The 23,401-nt window shown below is 41.2% G+C and overlaps 1 protein-coding gene across 4 annotated transcripts in view; it reads right to left on the reverse strand.

Moving 5' to 3' along the window:
* The window catches only part of NT5C2 (5'-nucleotidase, cytosolic II), a 60,575-nt gene that overhangs the window by 14,343 nt on the left and 22,831 nt on the right, over positions 1 to 23,401 (reverse strand). For 2 of the 4 annotated variants that reach the window (XM_064663206.1, XM_064663207.1), the window contains one exon: positions 16,293 to 16,366. In XM_064663206.1, coding sequence (XP_064519276.1) covers positions 16,293 to 16,366 — 74 coding nt within the window. Of the gene's footprint in view, positions 1 to 3,827; positions 3,888 to 16,292; positions 16,367 to 17,811; positions 17,835 to 23,401 lie in introns of those variants that run through there. The other 2 variants (XM_064663208.1, XM_064663209.1) reach the window with 2 other exon arrangements.

Here is a 23,401-nt window from a genome sequence, read left to right on the forward strand (position 1 = left end):
TGACAGATGGAAATCACTGTGTTCCTCTGGTGGTGTGTTTACACTCGCTGCATGTCTGTAGAAGCCCAGGAGATAAGGGGCTAATGTGCATGTCTCAAACACCAACAGCCGGACAGTCGTGGAGCCAACCAAGGACTGTTGGTAATAACAACCAAGGATTGTTGGTAATAACATGCTGTGAGAAAGAACAAGATGTGGCTGGACAAGGGGCCATACAGAGGTAGGACAGCACTTTCCTGGGACAAACATCCTTGTCCTGGCTCCTGGAGATAAGCACAGCTCAAGTGCAGGAATGAGGTCAAGAAATAGGCATGAACTGTATGGGGGAGATCAAGACCACCTAAGACTCTCAAAGCCCTCTGACCCATTTCCAGAAAGGTCTAGAAGAATGGACTGCACATGATAACTAATTTGCATGGAAAGCATGAAACTTATGTCCCAGGTGGAGAAAACTTATCTATAAAAAGGTACCCCCAGAAAGCCCAGGTGTGTGTGCACAGGGACCCTGGACACCCCATCAGCTGGATCAATGCTGGAGCCAGGGCTAGTGATCTTTTTTTCTCTTTCTTCCTTTTTTTCTCTCTCTCTCCCTCTCTTTAATTCATCTCTCTGTCTCCATATCTCCATCTCCCCCTTCCCCTCTCTCTCTCCCTTCCCCTCCCCTTCTTTCACCCCCCCTACCCTTTCACCCTTTATCCAAAACCCACCGTGATGTGCTTATACTAAAAGGTCAGGGACTAATGTAAATTTCCATGCCAAGTGTGCAATTTACTAATAAAACTCTGTAAACCTTTGCAGACCCTCTGACTTCCATCACTCCTTTCGACCATAAGCACCTAAATAACTTGCGTGCTCCCTTTCCCTTAAGGATGGGACACCACAATGTCACTGTCTTAAACTGTCCTAAGATAAATACAATCCTTTACTGCAACTAGAACTACCATGAGTTCAGTGGGCCCAACTGTCTCAAACATTTAAATATTTCAAATTCAGCTGAGTAAAATACAAACATGTACAAGTCACACAGTAAACTCATTAGAAGACTGATTGCTTTTCCTGACAGAGATCTAGCACATCTGTGGGCCTCACAATATACATTAATACAATCATCTATACTGCCCAGCTAATCACCAACATATATATACCCTGCAGGATACAGAAGTTCAATCTGAGAGGAGAAAACAAATATATAAAATACTAAAAAAAAAATATTAAGAAGGTAAGGACTATAGACAAAGCAAGACTGTCAAAAGACTCAGATCATAGTAACTGTGACAGAGGGCTCCCACATCTTTTAAGAATCCAAAAAGCACCAGAATCCTAATAGCTAATTTTCTCCATTAAACTAAGAGCATTAAAAACATAACAAGCAAACCTGTAATGGTCTTAAACAGATAACAAATCAATAAAGCAGTTATCGAAATCTTCAAGCAAGATTACACCAATGGCAAACATCAACAACATTCAATGCACGTAGTCTTTTCTGTCCTTTAGGAAAGGAAGGGTTGATTAAGCTATAGATAGGAATAAGCAATAACAAATACAGCTAATGAAGAAATCAGTGACTGAGAAGGCAATTCTAGGGAGTGAGCTAGAGCTGGAGGGAGCAATAGCCAGTTAGGTGATGAACAAAATTTTGAGACTGACACCAGAGCATCATCTGGAAAAAGGAATTCCTCTGATGCAGGACAGTAGAGGCGCTTCCCCAGGAAAATGATTACAAATACACCTGCATGCGTTCTTAGAAGGTGAAGGCACTGCAAAACTTCTTTTTATGTGAAGCAGACTCCAGTCCCCTGCTCTGTCCATGAAGCTGCTGCACTCCTCCTCATTAGCTTCCTGGGAATTTGACCCTGTTGTCAACTTAATCCATAAAACATTGCTCCCAAACAAACATTTCTCCATGGAAACCCTGCTCTTTCTGAACTAACCATCGTGATGCTGCCCAGACACAAGGAACCTCAAGGAACATGTTGGCATCTCCTCTGGACAACCAGTAGGGGTTTAGCAACAACTCCAGCAGAACCTTTCCAGGAAAACTGGAGGGCTTTCTGTTAGAATAATCTGTGTATCTTGTTAACTAACACTCCACCAGAGAACACCTGTGGTGGACATGAGGTCAGCTGCTCACAGAATGCCCTCACTCCACTTCTTCCTTTCTGTATTTGCCTCTCTGTCTTACATTAATCACTACAGACCTCCGTTTAACTCTCCAAGGAAAAAAACTGAAGCACCATTAGGAAAAATGCTGAAGAACAAATATCAATCTCAGCCTCCATCATTCCAAGTCTCTGCTGAGGCAGTACTGCAACTGGATTTATCTGAATGTTTCTTTTTGAGGGACAGTCATTCCCCTTACCTCTCAAGCTTTAGATTTTGCTTCCTTGACGTCTCTTTGAATAAAACAAAACTATTAGCTCATTCACGCCTCAGATCCCTTCTCTGTTTTTCTACTACTCCACAATATCTGGAAAACAAGAGCCTTCTCCTTGACACATGAACTAAACGGAGACACAGGAAACTGGACTCCTAAAAGGGATATAAATGTTCTCTAGTTACCAGCATACTTACTGCTCAAGACAAATTTTCCTTTAATTGGACACGCAGCTGGGAAGAGAAAAAGAGCTCACTGAGCCCACCTTGACGGCACCCTACACCACAGCACTTGCTGCATCAAGCCAAAACCCTCTGACACTTCTGGTGAGCCTGTGTCAGCAACATGAGCTTCCTCCAGGCAAACAAACAATCCACCTCCTTCAGATCAAACACTGAACAGGATAACACTGCTGCAACTGCACATTCAGGGCAGATGCCCTAGTTATAGACGTTATTACTGGATAAAAAAATGTATTTCATTATTGTACTCCAGGCTGGTCATTCTGTCTCACGTTTGGTTTACTTCAGGCATCCGTGAGGAAATAGAGGAAAGAGGAAAGATCAGTATTTTTTTCTGCAGCTGCATGATGAAAAATTAGTTTTAAACTTTGCTGAAATATCCCCTCCCTCGGATCTGGTTGTTGATTCCACAGCTGGAGATAATTTGTGTGCCATGGCAATGGCATGAATTCAGCCATTTGCCATACAGTGTCTCCCATGCTCAGCTCTTTCACCCAGCTGAGAAGGGCCCAGTCTACAACCATCCCCAGCTCTGTGACAGGGGAAGAGGCAGAGCCGCAAACCAATTTTCAGACTGTCCTTGCCCAACACATGTGGGATGACAGTAAAACCAAAGCACATGCTACAACTTATTCTGATTTCTTTTTCTCTTTCTTACTGCTTGATGGCCATGTCTCTGCCACCATGCCAAGTCCCCAGCCCCAGAGGAAATGTTATTTTAATGGTCTGGGTTCCAACAGAGGCAAATGCTTCAGCAGCACAGGGCAATCAGCACCCAGTGCTCATGGATTATGCAACCAGGGTGGAAAGAAACAACCAAAGGTTTTAAAAAAACAGAAGCCAGTGGACAGCATTTCAGCTTCCCCTTCATACCATCACTTGGCTTAACGTTACACCATCAAAAAGTAAAAAGCAGTACCCCGGGAGTGCACGCTGCAAGCCTTCAGGTCTGTGGTGAGTGCAGGCATCCCTTCCACAGTACGTGCTAGGAGGGAAGCTGATCTGGAATGAGCAGGGGTTGTGCAGTAAGGTATGCATTCTCATGCATTTGTGTGGTTGTGTTTACCTTTGCTGCCAAGACACATAACAGTAACAATTTTATAGCCTTCCTGAAAAGGAAAAAAAAAAGAAAAAAAAAAAAAGAAAGAAAAAAAAGCTCTCTACAGAGGCTCCAGCTTATGCAAAATGCTGCTGCCAGGATTTTAACTCACATGAGGCAGATGCAGATTCAGAGTGTCACTCCAGGCTTGACGGAGTTACACTGGGCTCCCCTGTTAAAGAAAAAAATCAGACTGATTTTAAAACTGCAACAGCTCTGTGCCATGTGGGACTCTGTCTGCTGGAGCTCTGTCCTCTGGTAAGCTCAGAAGCTGGCCTGGCACTTATTCCGAATACACTTATAACTGATTTTAGAAAAGGCACAGTTGGAAATCGTGCATCCTGCAGGCAAAATTCTGTCCTCATATCCACAAAGCAGTCTTAGATCATCAGCTCAGGGATAATTAGGAGGAAGAGGCTACAAGCACATTGCCCAAGTGACACAAACCCTTCATGTTTCTCTCAGATGCAGAGCAACTGGTTCAAGAAAAGGTCTCATGCTCTTTTTGGGGATTTGCCATTATTGTTCATTCCTCAGTTGGTGGTAGATTACTCCTTTCAGGGTGCTTACTTTCTTTTGCACCATAAAACGCCTGTATGTGTCAGCACTGGAGACTTGGAAGACGGAGTCAGGAGCTACTCCAGGAACCTGAGAAGAGAATTTTGCCCTACATCTTGAAGGTGCTCCCAGCAAGAACCTCGCACACCAGGTCAGTCTGACATAGCAGGTCTACAGTCAACTGTACACTTTAAAATGCTTATGCTTGGGCTTTTATGGGCAAAGCATTGCAGGACAAACCAGCACCAAACCTGCACATAGTGCTGCACTGTACTGCAGTGCACTGGTTTGCAAGTACACGCAGTAAGAAGACCAGAGCTATTTTGCAACTTCCAGGTATGCACAGAATAATCAAGAATTATCTTTGAGATCCAATTTGTACTAAATAGAAAGCTGAGTTGGAATGATGTTAAAAAAGGACCCACAGAAGTATGCAGATCTCCTGGAAGGCTTCTCCGAAAATAAACGTTTAAAGCCTGTTTTGTTTCAAAACTAATAGCTGGGGAAGGCTCTAGTGCATGTGATGGCTCCGTCTAAGCTGTAGGGAGGAGACAGCTCTTCAAGTGCTGCCCATATCTTCCCTTGTTTCTCCTCCACACACAGAGATATTTCTAAGTCAGGCAGGGCAGCTTCTTGTTTGTTCCAAGGCCTGCTGACACACCTTACAAGGTAGTCATGGATCTTAGGAGAGAAGCAGGAGCTAAAGCTGCAATAACCACACTTTTCGTACTGCTTCAGTTGTCTCCTCTTTGTGAGATGTATTTGCACACCTGCAAGCCAGTCCAGTCTAGCCATTTCTGACCACTATGGATTTGGTGCTGGTAAAAGCCCTGAACTGAGAACAGTGACAACATGCTGATTTCCCACACCACCGAGGCAGCTTTGAGGAAGCAGCTCCCCTTTGCCAGCATCCTGATTTAGGAAGGGAAAAACGAGCTCAGGAGGTCACTGCAACAACAGAAGCCTGCAGAGTGAGCAGCTCCTCTGGGTGGAGAGGCAGGGCAAGGACCACTAAATCATGACCTGAAGTAACATTCATCCCTGCCTCCAGTTTTTGCCCATATGTCACTCTCTTTTGCCTGAGTGCTCTCTTAGGATGCCCCAGCATCTCCTGAAGGAGTTTCACCCCTTCCATCAACCAAATCCTCACCCCCCTTTCCTCCCAGCTGGAAGGCAAGAGCAGCCCAGGGAAAGGTGCTTGCAATGTCGCCAAAAACCCACATTAGCAGGGGACTTCATGGGGGCAGCTGTTTTTGCCTGCTCTGACCCCCTGGGCACAGACTGTCTTGACTCCTTCCTCTCACAGGTGCTGGGAGCACTGTCCACACTGTCCTCAGTCCTAGCCACTGATAAGCCTCTTGGGAATTGAAACACCTTAGTCTACTCCCACTGTTTTGGTTGGCAGATGAAAATAATTGGCTTTTGACTTTCAGGTGTCCAGATAAGATCAGTATTTCTCAAACTAGAGGTGATGACCTCCTCCAGAGGGTTGCAAAAAGCTTCAACAAACACTCAATCTTCAGAAATGTTACCCACTATCTGGATTCTCCAGACGCCACACAAAGACAGATAAGCCAAAACTGATAATGCATGGGGTTTTGCCTTCTCTCTGAAGCACAGGAAATGCAGCCCAACTACTTTGTGTTAAGTCTTGAAGAAATGAAAGTAAAATAACTAAAACTAGGTTATTTCAGTTGCTGCTTATTCTCCAGTGAGTAAGCCATGCAAATCAGGCAGTTAAGGACATACATGGGCAGGTAGAGAGCTAGTATCCAGATTTATATGTCTCAGGCACAACATGCATAATTAAGCTTATGCAAATACATTTCTGAAATTACACAAACCTGACTTAAAGAGCAGGATCAAAGTGCTGCTCTGAATTACCACAAATAAATAATAATGCAAGTATGTATTAGAAGCACATTTATATCAATGTTGTGCTGACAAAAAGGGCTTAGTTAAAGCCTTTAGGACCAAGATCCCCTTTTACAACCCTGTCCCCTGTAACAGTACAAGTATCCATGTATCCTGCCAAAACAATGTCTATCAAATGAGATCCTAGACTGGTGTCCCATAACGGGATAGATCTATTGCAGAGCTCTCCATTCTGTCAGTATCTCCTCTGCACACAGCTGAGCATTCAGTGCTCACTACACTGCCTGTGACAGTCACCCCTCCATGATCAACCACACTGCTGGCTATTTCACACAAGCACCAAATACTCATTGCCTGCCACTTCTGATCACCCGACCTGGAACTCCAGCTGAGAATCCAGAGGGAAACAGTGAGTGACCAGTCTCGGAGGTGGTTTGGGACACTGGGCTTAATCAAAAATCAAACCGCACTGAAGCAACAATACCAATTAAATGTACTAGGAAGTGTTGGGCAGGCATTTCACATACTTGTTGTAGTTTGAGGAAAGTCTCTCAGCTGTAGGGCCAAAGGTCTGAAGATCCTCATAAGTAACCAGGTAGTGAGGAATGCTATCTGACCTCTATATAGTGAGCCTACTTTCAGGGTATCTATCTGCATAACTCATTACAGAGCAATGCCAGTTTTCATATATAGTTAGAAAAGAGGAGGATTTCTGCTCTAGGATACTAATGACTTCAGCTTCTGTGACACAGGGCCTTTTCTAACCAGGGCGGTATCGCCAGGCGCTGTCAGTTAAACATAACAAAAGGGAGATGGTAACATTTCAAGCGATGCTGCTCTCTATGTTAAAATAATTCGTTACTTACACAGGAAGGAATCTGAAATGTCATGTTTAAGTTTCACACCTGAGTGTTAACTACGGCCAGTTTTGACAGTGGAGTCAGACTGCTCAGCTCTGACAGGAGCCCAGACTCACGCCTGGCTTGCATAGCCTGGCAAGGTGCTGCTGCTTAGCCCTGGAAATCAAGCAGAGCAGTTTCTTTTCCATAAGAAAGGTTTTTTCCATAAACCTTGCAGAGGTACCTGTACTGCAGGACCCTTCATACAAACAGCTGGATTGGCAATCCCAGGAGTAGGGATAAGCACAAACCTCCAGTTCCCTTTGCCTTGCATTTCTGTTTCCACAGACACATCAAGTGTTACCTCAACTTCTGCCACAGCCACTGCAGGCATTTCACTTCACAGTATCCTCACAGAACACGAAGGGAAAAACGTACACTCATGTTTATAGCCCTGGTGTGTACAGTACTAGTTTGGGTTCATCTCTGCCCACATAAACACGTGCCCTGCGTGCAGGGCAATGCAGTCCAACACCTTTGTGCTGTGCTGACCTAGGAGCTCACTGCCTGTAAACAAACTGACAAAGTGGTAAACGTGCCTAATTGTAACCACAAGAAACCCCAAATGAAACCCATGGGGCAACACATGTGTTTTCAATTAGGAACGTGGAGAATCACTGACTTACCATTTGTTTATGAACTCAGCTGAACTGTGACCATAAAGGATTCGTCTACAGTCAAAATGAGTTGAAAAACAGGCAGGAATAGACCTCAGCCCTCTTGACTCTTGGGGTTTGATTTTAAACACTAAACCATAAATAAAAATGCACTGTATTATGCAAAGCAGAATTGTAGCATTTCAGCCTATATTTAAACTGAGTTTTCATAGTACCAAATAAACAATATGGCTAATAACACTATGCTTTGTTTCTTTGAATTTTCAATTTTTCAATCTAAATAAGAAGAAACTGCTGCCGTAATGAGTATAATTCTCATTAACCTAAAGAAACCTTTTCAAACACAGAAGTGATCTGTGTACTAAAACAAAGCTGAGCTTTAAGCAGACTTATTTATTTAACGTGCCTCTTATATTTCATTAAAAATGAAATATAATGCTCAGCAAATAATACCTTGACAAAACCTCCAGATGCATCAGAGGATACTTTTGTATGCTCAACACCCAAGCTGCTCTGCCGAGCACAAGCAGCCAGATCTTACACTTATGTCTTTGTGACCACAGGTGTTTTTGACTGTAAATCTGATAATAGGAACTAAGGCAGGGGTCACTAATCATCAGAGGATTGAATTTTTTGCATCTGAGCTCCAGTGGCTGCAGAGCCCCCTTTTCTGACGATGCCAAACACAGGTTCTGGGAGGAAACCAGCACTCACCTACAAAGCAGCACCAAGGCTCTGCAGTCTCCAGCTGCAGCAGAGCCCATGAGGCAGCTACGCACCCACTGCAGCCAAAGAGCAATGGAAAATTCCTTACCTCTAATGCTCCTGCAAACATCCCCAAGTGCACAGCACAGCTTTCAGCTCTAAAACCTCCAACCTGGAACTCTATCAGCTCCTGTTCTCCTGCTCTGCATGCTAAAAGGATATGTAAAGACAGGATTTGTTGTTGCTTCAAGGACTGACACAGCATTGTATATTCAGCTTGGCTGTGAATTGCTGGGTCTACACTTCAGGTTGTTTCTAGGGCTGCATTTCTACTTGTTTTAAAAACAAGTGTTGTCAAGTATCATCAGCTTTATCTCTTCCCAAAGCAGGCTTATTAGTGCTCTCATTGGTAAATTCCAGATATTTTTAGCTTTCTGCTGCTGCACTTTGTTTGCCTTCGATGTAACAAAGATTTGTGCTGTTTGGATATGCCTCAGAGGCTGGCAAAACAGAGCTTAGTGTTGGAAAGATTTCTTCTGCTGAATCAAAATGTATGCCTTGAGGTTAATGACAGCAGCACTGAGGTCACATTTTGCATTTTGAGAGAAGCAATTCAAAAAGATTCTGCATTTTAAGGAAACTTCAATTTGTTTATTTTAGTAGTTGGTATAACTTTCCTTTGAACTGGAGTAATATTTTAAAGATGAATACACAATCACCTGTTCTTTTATGGAAATTTTTTATAGTTTCCCTGACACAAGAGAATCTTTTTTTGTGCTTAACAAGTGGCCTTCACAATTTACCTCTCTGAGAGCCCACTGGGAGCTATAATCCCATACTGGATATATCCCTGCATTTCCATGGAAACAAACTGCTGTGCCAAAATATGGGCTTAGTTCTTCAATGAAGACTTATGAACAGGGAAGAAATAGGTATATGGTCTTCAAGTTCAAACATAATTTGCTAGCATCTAGAAATAAGAAAGAAATTACTTAAAAGTATAGTAGCCATTAATACACTATATCTAAGGCACTACTCAGGTGTATCAGTGTCCAAACAGATCCACCTTCTTATTCTTCTCACTTAAGAGAGTGACCCTCCAAAGCTGCTTTACACTTAATTTAACACTGTGCACCTGAGCTTAGATGCAGCACAAGTGCCCATGGCTGGCAAGAAGCCACATACATAAGTTTTTCTGTTGTGTGCTAAAATAAGGCATTCACAAAGCAATAGCACATGTGTGATCTCAGAGTTAAAGCCTTCTGTACTCTCAGCTTTGGTTCCTCCTACAGAGTAAGCTGTTTGAGTCATCACAAGGGTATTTGCAACTTAATAGTACTTCTGTATTAAGATTACTAGATAAGGGGGTCTATTAGACTTAAAAAAACCTCCCTATTTACAGCCATCTGGCAAAGACCAGAGATGGCTGTTGGTATACTAACAGCCTGCTGACCCAGCTTGATGTTATTATCATGTTTTTAGAGCAAGAAAACAGAATATAGCAGCTTTTGAAACTTTCCTTGCACTGTGAAGACTCCTTCTTTCAGCAGCTTCTGTTTATCACTCTGATTCTTCAAGAATCCACAGACAGCAGATTAGCAGTTTGTCAGTCGGTGATTTACTGGGACAGAGCAAGCAACACATGCTTTCTCCACTCCCCATTCCCAGCGCCAGCATGTGAGATCCCACAGCTCCAGACCTCGGTTTGCTCATTACACAGCTTTAAATGGTCAACTCCGAAGAGCAGCAGCACAAAGAGAGCAGGGACAATAGCCACTGCACTGGTATTTGAAAAGCCATCCAGCTCAAAGCATACTTGGAACAATTTAGCTTCTCCATCTGCCTTTAGCTTTAAAACACTAATGGCTAAATCAGCCTCTGAAATCTGCAAAATCTGCACCTGTCAAACTGGCAATGTGCAAATGTGAAAACGCAGACAGCAGATGTGAAATAGTCAGGGCATCTCTCGGTTTTGGCTAGGACAGTTGGAAGGCTACTGTTGCACATCTACCAATTCCCTTCTCTAGCCACCACACTATTTCTGAATGACATAAAGAACTCCATTATCCAGTGAACTGGGAAAGAAGCAAAACTGTTTAGTATCTCCCCCAAAGAGTCTCAAAGCCTGCAGTCTCTACATCATGATAAAACTAAAGGCAAACCTTTAACCTCAGCAGGAGAGCCTCATTAGAACATTTGCATTGGAGTCCAGTACCAAAAAACAGATAGTAACAGCACCTAAACCGACATTCAGACACATTGCACTTGTTTACATTACAAGCTCAGCAGTATTTTAAGTATTCAGTTTAAACTTCTATGTGTAAAACTCCCATGTTTATACTTTGTTTTTCATTTGTGCAATCCAGAATTTTTTTTATACACGGTACAAATTAATTAGTCCCATTTCTCAGTTGTGGAAACTGAAACATGAGAAACTGATACAACCCAGCTACAGTAAAAATACTAAATGGATTGAAGAAGCAGTTCTCAATTCAGATGTCACCTTTTCTCCCAGATCGCACACAGCAACAAGCCAATCCTACCTTCTGGCTGAGTGTATCTTTTCCAGAGTCAACAGGTAAAGAAAAGCATTTCAAAAATAAGGTGAGGGTGTGAAAAATTTTCTTCTCTTCCAAATTGCAAGGATGGCTTAGACACAAACACCTACTTGAGGAAGCGAAACCTGTTTATGCACGTTGCACTTTGGAGTCAGTTGGGAAAGACTAAGGCTGTCTTTCCCATGTCTTTTCCCTTGTGATGAGAAGGGAAATGCTATAGCTGAAAGCATAAGCAATTTTGCAATAAAATTTTTGCAGTGCACCAAATCTTGGCATTAAGTTGGCAATGTTTCCAGGACACAAGCTATATTCCAGTCTGATTATGTTGCATTAATCACGTTTGCACACAATAAACCCATTATTTTTCAAGCCTCATTTCCCCTTCTTTTTATTGAGACAGTTTTCAGCAGCCAATGATAATTTTATTATCAATTTCTGGAGAACATGGAAGCAGCAATGAATTAAGCACAGGAAAAGCATTCCAAATGAAAGCATCCTGTCTACTGATATTACCTCTAACCTGCTTCAGAGACAGAAGATAAAACTTTCAACAAGGCCGTAACTTTTGGAGAAGGAGAATAGTCACAGAAGAATCTTTTCAAGCACAATTAAATTCGTAATTCTTAGTAATTCCCTCTCCATCTGCCAATGACCTGGTGTGAAATTACAGCCACTTTGGGAACCCCACTGCTTTAGCTCTGCTCCTGTCAAAGCACATCTATCCATCACCTCATTGTGCAACCTGTCCCATTTAAGAGCTAGTAATGCCAAGGCCTCCTGCATTGCTTGGATCCAGACCTACTAATTAAGTACAGCTCACAGTGAGTAGGAAGCAGCCAAATAAAATGCTGTGTGAAACCGATCTCTCTCTGCTGCATTTCCAAAGGGCACCACCAACTCTTAATCTCAGGTGAGTGTCACAGTGGAGAGATTCTACTGATGTACCTATTTTTTACTTCCTGCACTTACTAGTAAACACAAAACAGACAAGGCTATCAGTCTTGGATTGCATGCAACATTCTCCTTTACCAAAACATGGGCAGTTTTGACAGTACTAGTAAAAAAGGAAGGCAGACCAGAACTGTTACTGACTGCTGGTCTTCTGGCTGGTCAGGATGAATAAGCACAGATGAATCCTCCAGATAATAAAAGAAACTACTATTTAGCAAACAAAAATGAACTACAAAAGACCCTCAATCTCTCTAATTTAAGGATTTAAATTGGAATTGTTCCAAAATTCTCAGTTCTGCCCTGACAGCCTACACAGCCCTTCATGGATATCTGGAGCCCCAAGTGTACCATTACTTCCCAAGGAGCAAAGGCACCCTGGGGAACTGGCACAGCCTCACTCTCTGGCTGGCAGGCAGCAAGACCAGAGGCAGAGAATGAAGGGCTGTGTAACATCAGAGAAACTTGTCTTGACCTCTGCTAACAGCGAGGGCTGAAATAGCTGATGACTCTTGCTTGCGTCAAGCCCTCCAAGATTTTAAGCACAACTATTTAACTAAGCACACAAACCACAGTCAAACCCTGCTGTTCTTCCTCCTCCTTCAAATTGCCTCCAGTAACACCTAGCTTAAAAGAAACACTCTTTTATGTACTAAATGTGATTCCCAAACAGATTGAATAGGAAGGGGACAGCCAGCTTCATACATAGCACATATTTCTGAGCCTCTTGTATCCAGCACATTAACCTTAGAGAGACTTGGGAGTTTCCATACATGTAGGAGATCTTATTCACCCCATGAGGATACAACAGCAATCCTTTATAGCAAAACAAGGAATCTAAAACCTCTGAGAGTTATTTCAATTTGTTTTCATTTTACTTTCCCAGCAGTGAAAATTAATTCTAGCTGTAATCACAGTGACCACGAATTCAGCAATTTCATCATTTCTCAGAAGAAAAGGCTAAAACCTTCAAGTTCTTCAAGCCAAAAAAGACTTTGTTTGCCCAACCCAGCCATTAGCAGTATTTCTCAACCCTATGCAGGGAAAGAGACAAACACAATGAGAGAACACAGGAGTTATTCACAAAAATTAAGTTTAACCTAATTTTGACTTGAAAGCAAACAAAACCACCGTGGCAATGCTGTATCAGGCAACCTTGAATTTTTTTTCCAATTCTGAGTTAAGTAATCCTTTAATGTAATAGATCTAAGAAATACTACTATATAATACATACTATATAATAACGCATGAAATTTTATTTTATGTGCAATGTAACATGATGATACTAAAACTGCTCTCAGTTGGCAAGCTGACATTCTCAGACATGCTAGTAGTAGGACACACAATCACAGCAGCATGTGCGTAGTAGCTGTTACAATATACTTCAAAATGGAAATGCCACGTCTTGACCAAAATTAGATTATCCTAGAGAGAAAACAGTATTATTGTAAGTAGGTTTGCGTCCTTAAATTCATAAGGTACAAGAATAAAACTGTCTCAAGCTTCTAAAGATCAAAATACATCAAATGATTCTGACTTCTCTGATACTGAACCGCCTCCTAAGGAAGGCTTTTGGTGCTACCAGTGACCATCGACTTGGGAAGAAAAGAGAGAGATGAGTGACAAGAGTACCTCTTTACAAGATAGGTAGTTCCAAAAAATCATTCTTCTGAGATGTCAAAGTGTATGACTGTCAGCTGTGAGATGAATGTCATCAGTCTATATCTGATGGGAAAGCTCACAACAGAGAACGAGCAAAAAAGTGTCATATAGATTTTGGCAGGGTCAGTGACTCTGCCTGCCTTCAACCATTGAATAGGAAGGCTGTGTTTGGAATATTTTTAAACGTTACAGAAAAGTGACTTAGCAATGTCTGAAAGTACAAAAAAAATGCAGAAAACTAGATGAGGAGCTGATCACACTTCTGAGATGCTTCTGTTCTTTTCCTTGGCCTATTTATGTATTTTGAATGGTCTCCAAAAGGCTTCTGCTCAGCATGCACCATCTGGTATGCAGATACCATTTCCAGATGTTAAATTACACATAAACTGGCTTTTTACATTGGTGGTTTTTTTTCTTTTTTAATCAAGACAAGTAGCACGTCCATGTGAAAGGGTGGGTAAAGGATAACGTGCTCAAAGAGAAAACACAACAGGATCTAATGAATGCACTACAACTTACTACTGTAACACTTCACTTGTCCCACTTCTTCATTTCATTTCCAAGTAATCTGTTATAATTGTAATCATATTCCAACACTACACTCTTTAAAGCCCCTACACTGAATAAGTATTTTTTCTTGTATGCAACAGTTATATATAGCAAATAATGGTCAGATAATAAAAGCTCATATGGAGAAGAAATGGTGACTGAGACATAAGAAACTAAACAGATAATTTGGTATGTTAATTTCCCAGTCGAGTGAAAAAAAGGGAAGTAGTACTTACCAGGCATAATGCTTTTCATCTGCAAATGGTTTTCCAACCTAATTACATTCTCACAACTCCATGTAAAATGATCTGCAACTATTATCTCTTTTGTACCACAGAGGAAGTCACAGGTCAGCAGTTTATTCCAGAGTGGTCCAGATTTCCAGTTTTCTGCTCAGACCACATCCCATTTCTTCTTCTGCATCATACCCTGTCACTGAATTCCCCTGAACGCACTGACTTTGCCTGCTTAACTGTAGCACTGTGATCTTACAGCCTTGGAAGCCCCAGGTTTTCATGTCCCCGGTACTGTTTTAGGATGCTTGAAATGTTCACGTTTTTTCCTTTCACCAAACCAAGCATTGTTTTGCAGATAACAACACATTTGCTCTATGTTTACAGGAACAAGCAACATTTGAGTAAAATGAACAGTTGGATAAGTGAGGACAGTGCTGAAGCTCTCCTTCTGTCAGGATGAAAGTTAGCAACACACTTCATGCTCCACACCAGCCCCACTGGGACCACCTGAGTCCTTGGGAAGCGTCACCAGTTTGCAAAAGGCACAGAAGTTGTTTTTCTGTTACTGAAGTGAAACCCACAACTTTTTTCTTTTTTTCTTTTTTTTTTTTTTAAGTATTCATTCTTGAACAACTGTTTTGCATGCAGTCCTTAAAGGCACTGTTACAAGGCTGTCACAGCTGGGAAACACAAACTGAAAGCACGCGCCTGCAATCATATCCAGCACAGATTAACAACAACATAGTTCATGACTTAAATAGTGGCAGGAGCTGTAAACAAATGTATATAAGGTGGTGAGCAACTAAACCTTTTACTTGCAAATACTTCCTCAAGGATAGCTGCTTAAAAGTATAAACTTAAAAATATGAACTGCAATTACCTGCCACAGTCTCTGAAACTGCTCCTTGCATCATTGTGTTGAACCAGGAACCTACAGAAACCTTCCTGCCCTTCACTTAGCCTCTGACCCTGGCTCCTGTGACCCTCACACTGTCCCCAGCCACATTACTCATCTCTCATTCCTTCTCAGTACGCATAACTAGATGACCATAGCTGACATACTGCATTAACCTATTATTAGGTGACCCTGACACTTTACCTCATATTTTCTCAGTTCATATACACAACAGTTCTAAATTGAAATATCAAGGGTGATAGGAACTTTTTGTCCACAACACTGGAAATGGTAATCAGAAAGAAGGTAGGATTGTACACGACATCCAAAGTGACAGCCCGTGTGATATTATAACCTAGGAAGCAAGCTTTTTATCTCTTCCTTCCTTAAAGTACATAACATCATGCAAGTCTGACTATGCAGAATATGGTAGCTTTATCCCCTCTCGTCAAAAGTCTCAGCAAACTTGCCTGTTGAATAATTGAAAGATGGAGAAATCATGCAAACAATTTTATGAAACTAATCAATTATGCAATCTCCCAAAGCTTATCTGTCATAAAGAATGGGCAAAGCTTTCTAAATTAACTTGTTCAGCTGACAGAAGGCACTCCCCCTGCCATGCCTCTTCTGAAAACAAGTCATTGATGTGGCCAACTGAGAGAGGGAAGGAGAAAATCCTATTCAAAAATGACCTTCCCAGGACAAAGGAGAATGTGCTGGCTAAAGGTGTAGCTGCTATATGCATAAAGGATAAAAGAAACCACCTTGTTATTCAAAGCCAAGCATGCACAAGGGGCATTATCAAAATATCATGGAATCTAAGGAAGAAATCAGACTTATTAAGCTTTGGTTTCCTTGACACCCATAATCATTTGAAACTGTACTACAGTATAGCATGGCTTGAGACAAAAATTTAAGGGAAACACCTAAAATGAAAGTGCAATGAATAGTGAAAGATACATTTGCTAATAGAAAAAGCACCTGCTAAATGGAGTAGCCCAACAGTAACTGTTTTTTGTTCAGCAAGAGGCAATATTCCAAACTCAGTGATCAAAGAAATTAAGAAGATACTCACCAGCAAGTGTATAATCCATATCAAAACCAAAGCACTTTATCTTTTCCATAGCTAAACTTCTGTTTACAAAGACCCTGAAAAGAGAGAAGAAATATCACCATAGTTATGAGCATTTTCAAAATACTCATGTTTTAGAACAATTACATTTTGCCAGCTGTCAGGATGTCTGGCTCTTGTAGGTCAAAATCAGAAAATATACCTGAAAACAGAGGTAAGTCCCATTTTTTTCCATGAGTCCTCCTGAAGCAAAGCCATGACTTTGCAGAGTTATTCTAATTATTGGTATGCTGTCCAAAGACATACACGCATGCATGCACACTCACACACGGCTTTGCATGTGACCTGCAAAAATTCCTAAGAATAGAATTGCAAAATCTCCTGAAGCAGAATTCAGACCTCAAAGGATACAAATCTGGAAGCAGTGGGTGCAAAGCAATATAATTTGCTTGATTAAAACAATGAGGTAACAAGGAAAATAACATAAAATAATATTTCTGTGAATAAATTTACATTTGAATCCTCTTTGGAACTATATCTGGAAATTCAAAGCAGATCTAAACATATCTGTTTCCACATTTACACCAACAGCATTAAAACCATAAAGAAATAAGTAAATAAACAATAAAAACATTTAATAAAGTTCTGAAAAAGAGCAAATAAGAAAAATTTTCATACATAAGAATATGCCATTTCTATTGTGAAAATTTTTCTTTTTATTTATAACTCCTCTTCAACTCATCTACAAAACTGCTATTTTGTAAATTCTACTTTTACTATTAATGCTCATTGCAATGAGAATCTAAGCTGGATACTTCCAGGACCTTTTAGATAACAACATTTTAATACATCATACTCAATTTAGTTCAAGTACATAAGATGGTAAAGAAATAGGTCAGAGAACACAACAAAAGCTTTTCTTGATTTCTGTTCCAACAACAAGAGTAACTAAGCTGCTTATGTTTCCCTAGAACTTTAAACCATATAGCAGATCTGTAATTCAACAGGACTTCTCTCCACTGTCTGTCTTATCTGAACTTTAAGAACAAGAGTCAGAACTCATCTGTGGGAGGGAAGCTGAGCTTTTCAACACCCATCTCAGACAGAAATCCCATGTACTGCTTGAGCTGTGATGCCAAGACAAAATTCTCCTGTATGAGAAAAGTCCCAGAGCCTTCACTTGTACTCTGATTTCAGTAAGTGAAAATTCTCCAAATATTTAATAAGTGCATTGCCCTCAGCGGAGTCATTATCCTCTCAAAATCTGCAATCGGCAGCCCTGCCGGGTGGGAGGAGTGGCACAGGGACAGCGAGACAGCAATGGAGACGGCAAGTGCACAGCCAAGCACCCGTACGTTCTGAAAGGCTGAAAAAAGCCACTGGGAGATTCTCCTCCGCATGCACGTTCCAGGCAGGTGGCCGGCATAACATGCCCGCTTCACCACCCTGTCAATCCACAGCTCAGATTTTAACAGCAAACTGCCAACATCAAACTATCGCACTTGTATGTGAGTCCTCTTACCTCATCTCTCACTGATGTGCTCCTTGCTTAGTTCGCAGCAGTCTGATTCATCTACTTGTCTGAATCATATTACAGAATTCCTTTAAAGCTTCCCTGGTACCGATGCAATTTTGCTTGGATCTGATTTGACTTCAGAAGATCATTATGTCTGAACCAAGCCCTAAAGCACTGTATATCTTCTTGGACAGTGTTCTAGAAAACACATCTGTGGCTAATTTAACCAGTCACTGGATATCGTTGTTGTTCCACACAAATCCACTTGGAATACAGTTACTCTGGCAATAGTATACTTTCCTCCTAACCTTGCACACTCTCTCTGGGAGTCACTGTTTCCTGGCAAAGTGCCTGCCTTTGACAATGGGGCTTGTCACTAAGGGGCCTCGGAGGTTATAGATGACGCTCTTTTCTGATAGATTTATGTATTACCTAAACAAGACAAAGTGATGGGATAAAAACTGGAAACTGGTAAAGAAATGACTTTTGGAAATATGAGATGGGCTCGTAATTCACTCAAATTCTCTCCTGAAATAGCTGGCTTTTGAGTAGGTGGAGCAAATTATCCGAATCTGCAGTCTGAATCCATGTTTATCTTTTAACATGGAGATAGCTCTGATTTACAAGAGGCCAATGTGAAACGCTATTTAGTACTAAATACAGTCTCATACATTCTATAATGAGGATGATTACGTGCTGTTGCTGATGCCAGGAAGCATTATTTATTAGCTAATTCAAGCACATAATTTCTGATCTCATGTTTGTGCAGCTTGTTTCTGAGAGTGTAGAGCTTTAAGGAATAACATTCCTCTGGGAGACACTAGCAGCATTTTTTGCCTAACCTGCAGAGTCCAGTTCTACTCTTGCCTTTAGGCTTAACCCCCGGAGCACAGTTTTCTGACTGTCTAATCAGGACAGGAATAAGAAGGGAAATTTAAGGAAGTTCAGAAGAACATTCCAGAATTGCAACATCTAAGGAGTTTCCCAAATGAGGACAAAACCCACAAGTACTAAGGCAGAGCTGAATGCGCTTATAAAAAGGGTAATACGGCAGTGCCTGTGAAAGGCAAAAACAAGGGAGCTGTGACCCAAGAGATCTCTTCCAGTCCAGCCTGTCTATGTTTAGATGATGACGACACCGAACTGACCAAAAACCGTGGAAAGATCTCTAAGCCTCTGACAGTTTTTCATTGCTTGTTTTTATAGTATTTACAAACTGAACCCTGGGACTGAAAAAAAAACCAAACCAGTACACACTGATCCCAGCACGAGTTGATACAGGAGATCTGGCAATGTTTACTGAACACAATGAAACAAACAACATCTATTAGCATATTTTTGTTCCAAAAGAAGTCTTACAACTGAAACACGAAAATTACTATACCAGCCCCCTCTTGGTAACAGCTGGCGAAGATCTCTCTTTCTCCATTAGTTTGTAAATATTGCCTATGACCTAAAATCTGCACATGGCAGGGTCTAATCATGCCCCAACACTGCTCAGGACCCGGCAGATTTCAAGGCATCCTACGGACTGATCTGACACAGTAATTACTTCATCCACCAGTGCTGGAATGAAGCACAGCAAATATTTAAAAAAGCTAAAGAAGGCTATTACACAACATGTTCAGGACAGGAAATGAGAACACTTTAATCAATTTAAACTTGCATACACCTTGGAAGATTAAACAGCAGACTAAACAGTGGCAAAAAAAAATTGAACCAATTTCACTTCTCTTGTGAAGGCCCAGACAAATATTGGGGTATTTTGTAGGTACTCAGGACCTCACCTTTAAATCCTGATAAAGACACCTCTCACGCATAGTGCTCCCCCAGACACAAGAGACTAAGAAGGTGCTTACAAATATTTACTCCCAGAAACTACCCAGCTTAATTCAGGAGCTTTACTCAAAGTAGTAAATATCTGCAGCATCCTAGAAACTGAAGATAAAAAGCTGAGATTACATAACCAGGAGAGTTTCTGGGAAGAGCCAGGTGCTTCCCAGAAGGTGCAGACTTAGCCCATTTCAAAGCTGTTCTTGAATCCTAACTGAAGGTACACTCACCCTGATGACAAAAATACTGGTCAAATCACAGAATCACAGAATGATTTGGGTTGGAAGGGATCTTAAAGATCATCACATTCCAACCCCCTTGCCATGGGCAGGGACACTTTTCACCAGATCAGGTTACTCAAAACCCCATCCAACCTGACAATGTGTCTGTTGGCTACAAAAATGTAATGCCTCCTCAGAAGACGTGATACAGAGAAATGACAAGAGTTGCTTTTAATGACTATAAAGCAAAAACAACATGAGGACCCTAAGAACCCCAATCACCTGAGAGAAAAGATCCTCTAGTCTTGAAAGGAAAAGGTAAGTTTTTTACAGCTCATCTAGAAAAATAAAAATCAAAGAAGCTTCCAGATTACAAACAGTAGAGATGATGTCAGAATAAGAGGAAAACTAAAATGATCCAACAGTTTTAGGCGAGGAAGTTTTAATCCAGAATAATTTTTCCACTTGCCAGAATCAGAAGAAGTCACACTTTCCCTTCCCCTGAGTTTATTTTTTTCCATTCAGAAAATAGTCACTTTAACTAGGAGCACTGGAGTTAAAAATTAAGCTGGTCTAAAAATTTAACAGCTCTGGGCAGTAAGACAAAACAAATTGCAAGCACAGCATGAGAACACTCTCTGCATTCCTTGTGCTGAGAGGCAGAGGTGGGTCTTGCCTAAACCCAGCTCCACAAACGTCTGCACCCAAGCACCTCCTTAAATAGGACACTGCCTTTCTCTTGCCTTCATCCTTTCCTCCTGATGAAAACCCAAGCTTTACATTTCTGCTTTGAGGAATATTCCTGTGAGTCTCCCACGTTTTGCACTCCCTGTGTGGTGCGGCTGGAGCGACCCAAGGTGTGGAGCTTGTGGGGAAGGCGATTGAGGGACCATATTCCAGTTCCATGGGCTCCCTGAGCCAGCACACAGCACAGCTGGGACTGGGGGAGCAGTGCCTGGACTTGGGGTGGCTTAGCCTGGCACAGATCCACACCTTTAGAAAAACGGGACTTGAAGAGCTGTTTTAGGGAAACCTTGAGCATGTTTCCTCCCTAATGAGTTCTTCCTCAAAGATTAAACCCTGTAGCTTGGCCACAGCAGAAGGCTCTCAATGATTACAGTATTTATTTTCTTTTTGAGCTCTACGAATTGTGCTGGGTAAGAGAAAAATATGTTGTATTGCAAGGAAGAAGGAACTGCTGAGCATGCATTAGTGGAGTCACAGAGCCCTGATATCCTCAACACTGCAATTCACAGTCCTTTATATTTTTACAAGAGAACTGATCTTGGTTTTGTTACTGTTCTTGTCAATCAATTCTGAAGCAAGAACCTAAATCCCAACTCTACTCAACTAACACTGGAGCAAACGCAGAGAGGGAGAAATGCTTTTATTTTATTTGTGCAAAATCTCAAAAGAATTATGTGCCCTGTATGAAATTTGCATGTATAATAGTCTTGTAGTTTGACCAACAAAATAAACAAAATGCACAGAACTTTACAACTGAGGAGAAACTTGGCACATGGCTCACAATTCCTCATAGCGAGAAAATGAAAATGAATATCAGGCAACGTTTCTGGAACAGAGCACTTTATAATAATTTTCCAAATGTGTCTAGAAATACCTTGTAGCAATTAGCAATTATTTTTTTGTCAAGGCAGTATGCTTCACTGGAAATCAAATAAATACAAAGAACCTTGCAACAGTGCTGCATGGAACAGCAAATACAGTGGAGCTGGCTAAGCATGACCTACATGTGTGTTTTAAAAAGACTGTGGTGCACAGTTGGGTTTGAGCCAGCCACAAAACAGGGACTAACTAGCCAGAAGGCTCAGATTCCTGCTTACTCAGAGTTTAGGAACTTTGGTTAATCCTCACTTTATGGACAACTTCCATTCTTTAATAAGATAGAAGAGTTAAAAACAAACAAAAAACTAAATGGATTAGCTTTTAACAGTCTTCCACGCCCAAGTTCCCCACGGCCTCTTAAAGAAGATGAATAATGAAATAAGCATCCCACTACTGTTATGACAACTTGATGTTCGCAGTATCACTCACTAGTCCCCAGATGTGGTCTGCCTGGGGACTTGTCTCACTACATGACATTACAGTTCTGGTTACAGGTGGCTTCCACCAACAGCAACGAACTCCCCCACTGACCTTACTTATCTGGCACAACTTATGAGAGCAACCTTAAGAAGATACTAACATATTATCAAAATGTCTTGTCTTTGGGTGCTGGATACTTTGGTATCTGTCTTAGAGAAGATAAAAAATAAACTGCTTTAAATTTTTAAAACCAATGAAATAATTCTTTTGCTGAGTCTCACCTCTTTAGGCAGGTATTGCCCATTCTATATATTATTATTTATCGTACCATTTTGGTCTTATTTTTTACAATGCTAGATTTTCAGAGTTGTATTTTATTCCTTTTTCAACGAAAGAAGAATATTCTGAATATTTATAACTGTATTTAGAGATAGTGTTCAGGCTCAAGATGACTTCAGAAAGATGAAACAGTATCAAACAGGGGAGACAAAAAAGGGGCAACACAACTATGAGCACTTGCCTCTGAAATTCAGCAGTAATCAGATGGAAAGAGATAGCCTTGGCCATTTCTGTTTCCATTGTTTGGGTTTTCTTCCCAGGCAACAGCAAAGTGCCAAGAAGCTCACATATGGATTCCATCCCAAAATAACACTCGTCTGCTCCATGAAACTATTAAAGCTAGGGATCATGGGACATTTTCAATGTAATTTCTTTATTATTAATTTGGCAAGTGTTGTGCTTTCTCATAAGCTCACCCATTCTGCAGACTTAACACTCCCTCTCCCTCCTCCAATGACTAAAGCACTAAACGAAAAGAAATGCAGAGAGCCCCATGCTGCCCTCTGTTACACACGTCACCACACGAGTCCAAAGAGGCTGCTCAGGCACATGAGGACAGACCATGGCCAGCAGAGCCTACTGAGCTACCACAGTTACATGGAAATACCACGCACTGCCTGTCTGAAGGTGGCTGATGAAAAGAGCATTTTCAGACTGGTAATGATTGTTTTCTTATTTGCCACTTCAGTGAATGGATAATCTTATACATTATCAGATACAGCCACCCAAAAAGATGAATAGTTTCAAGCCTCACAGCCTTGTTTATATAACATTTCCACCTGTTTGCAATCACTGATGACCCAGTAACAATAAAGTGAAGAAACAAGATTAGCAGTGAATAGCCCAGAGTCTACAAATTTGAACAAGATAAAGTACATCTTTAACCCATGAAATCAAAACAACAGACTGGCAATCCTTTTGCTGTGTCATTATTCAAGTATATACCATTTTTTAATCCAGAATCTTAGTGTATAGCAACAGCTAAAATCACTTTACTCATATCACCACCATAAGATGCTTTGAAAGTAAACTGAAGCACAAACCAGTGAAATAACTTGTTCAATACTCTATCACCAGTCAGCAGGAGAATTAGGATTAGGAATCATGATGCCACATGCCCTGTGCTAGCCAGTAAACAAGAGAGCAAGAAAAAACCC

Source organism: Pseudopipra pipra, chromosome 8, assembly GCF_036250125.1.
Source record: "Pseudopipra pipra isolate bDixPip1 chromosome 8, bDixPip1.hap1, whole genome shotgun sequence".
Lineage (NCBI taxonomy): Eukaryota > Metazoa > Chordata > Aves > Passeriformes > Pipridae > Pseudopipra > Pseudopipra pipra.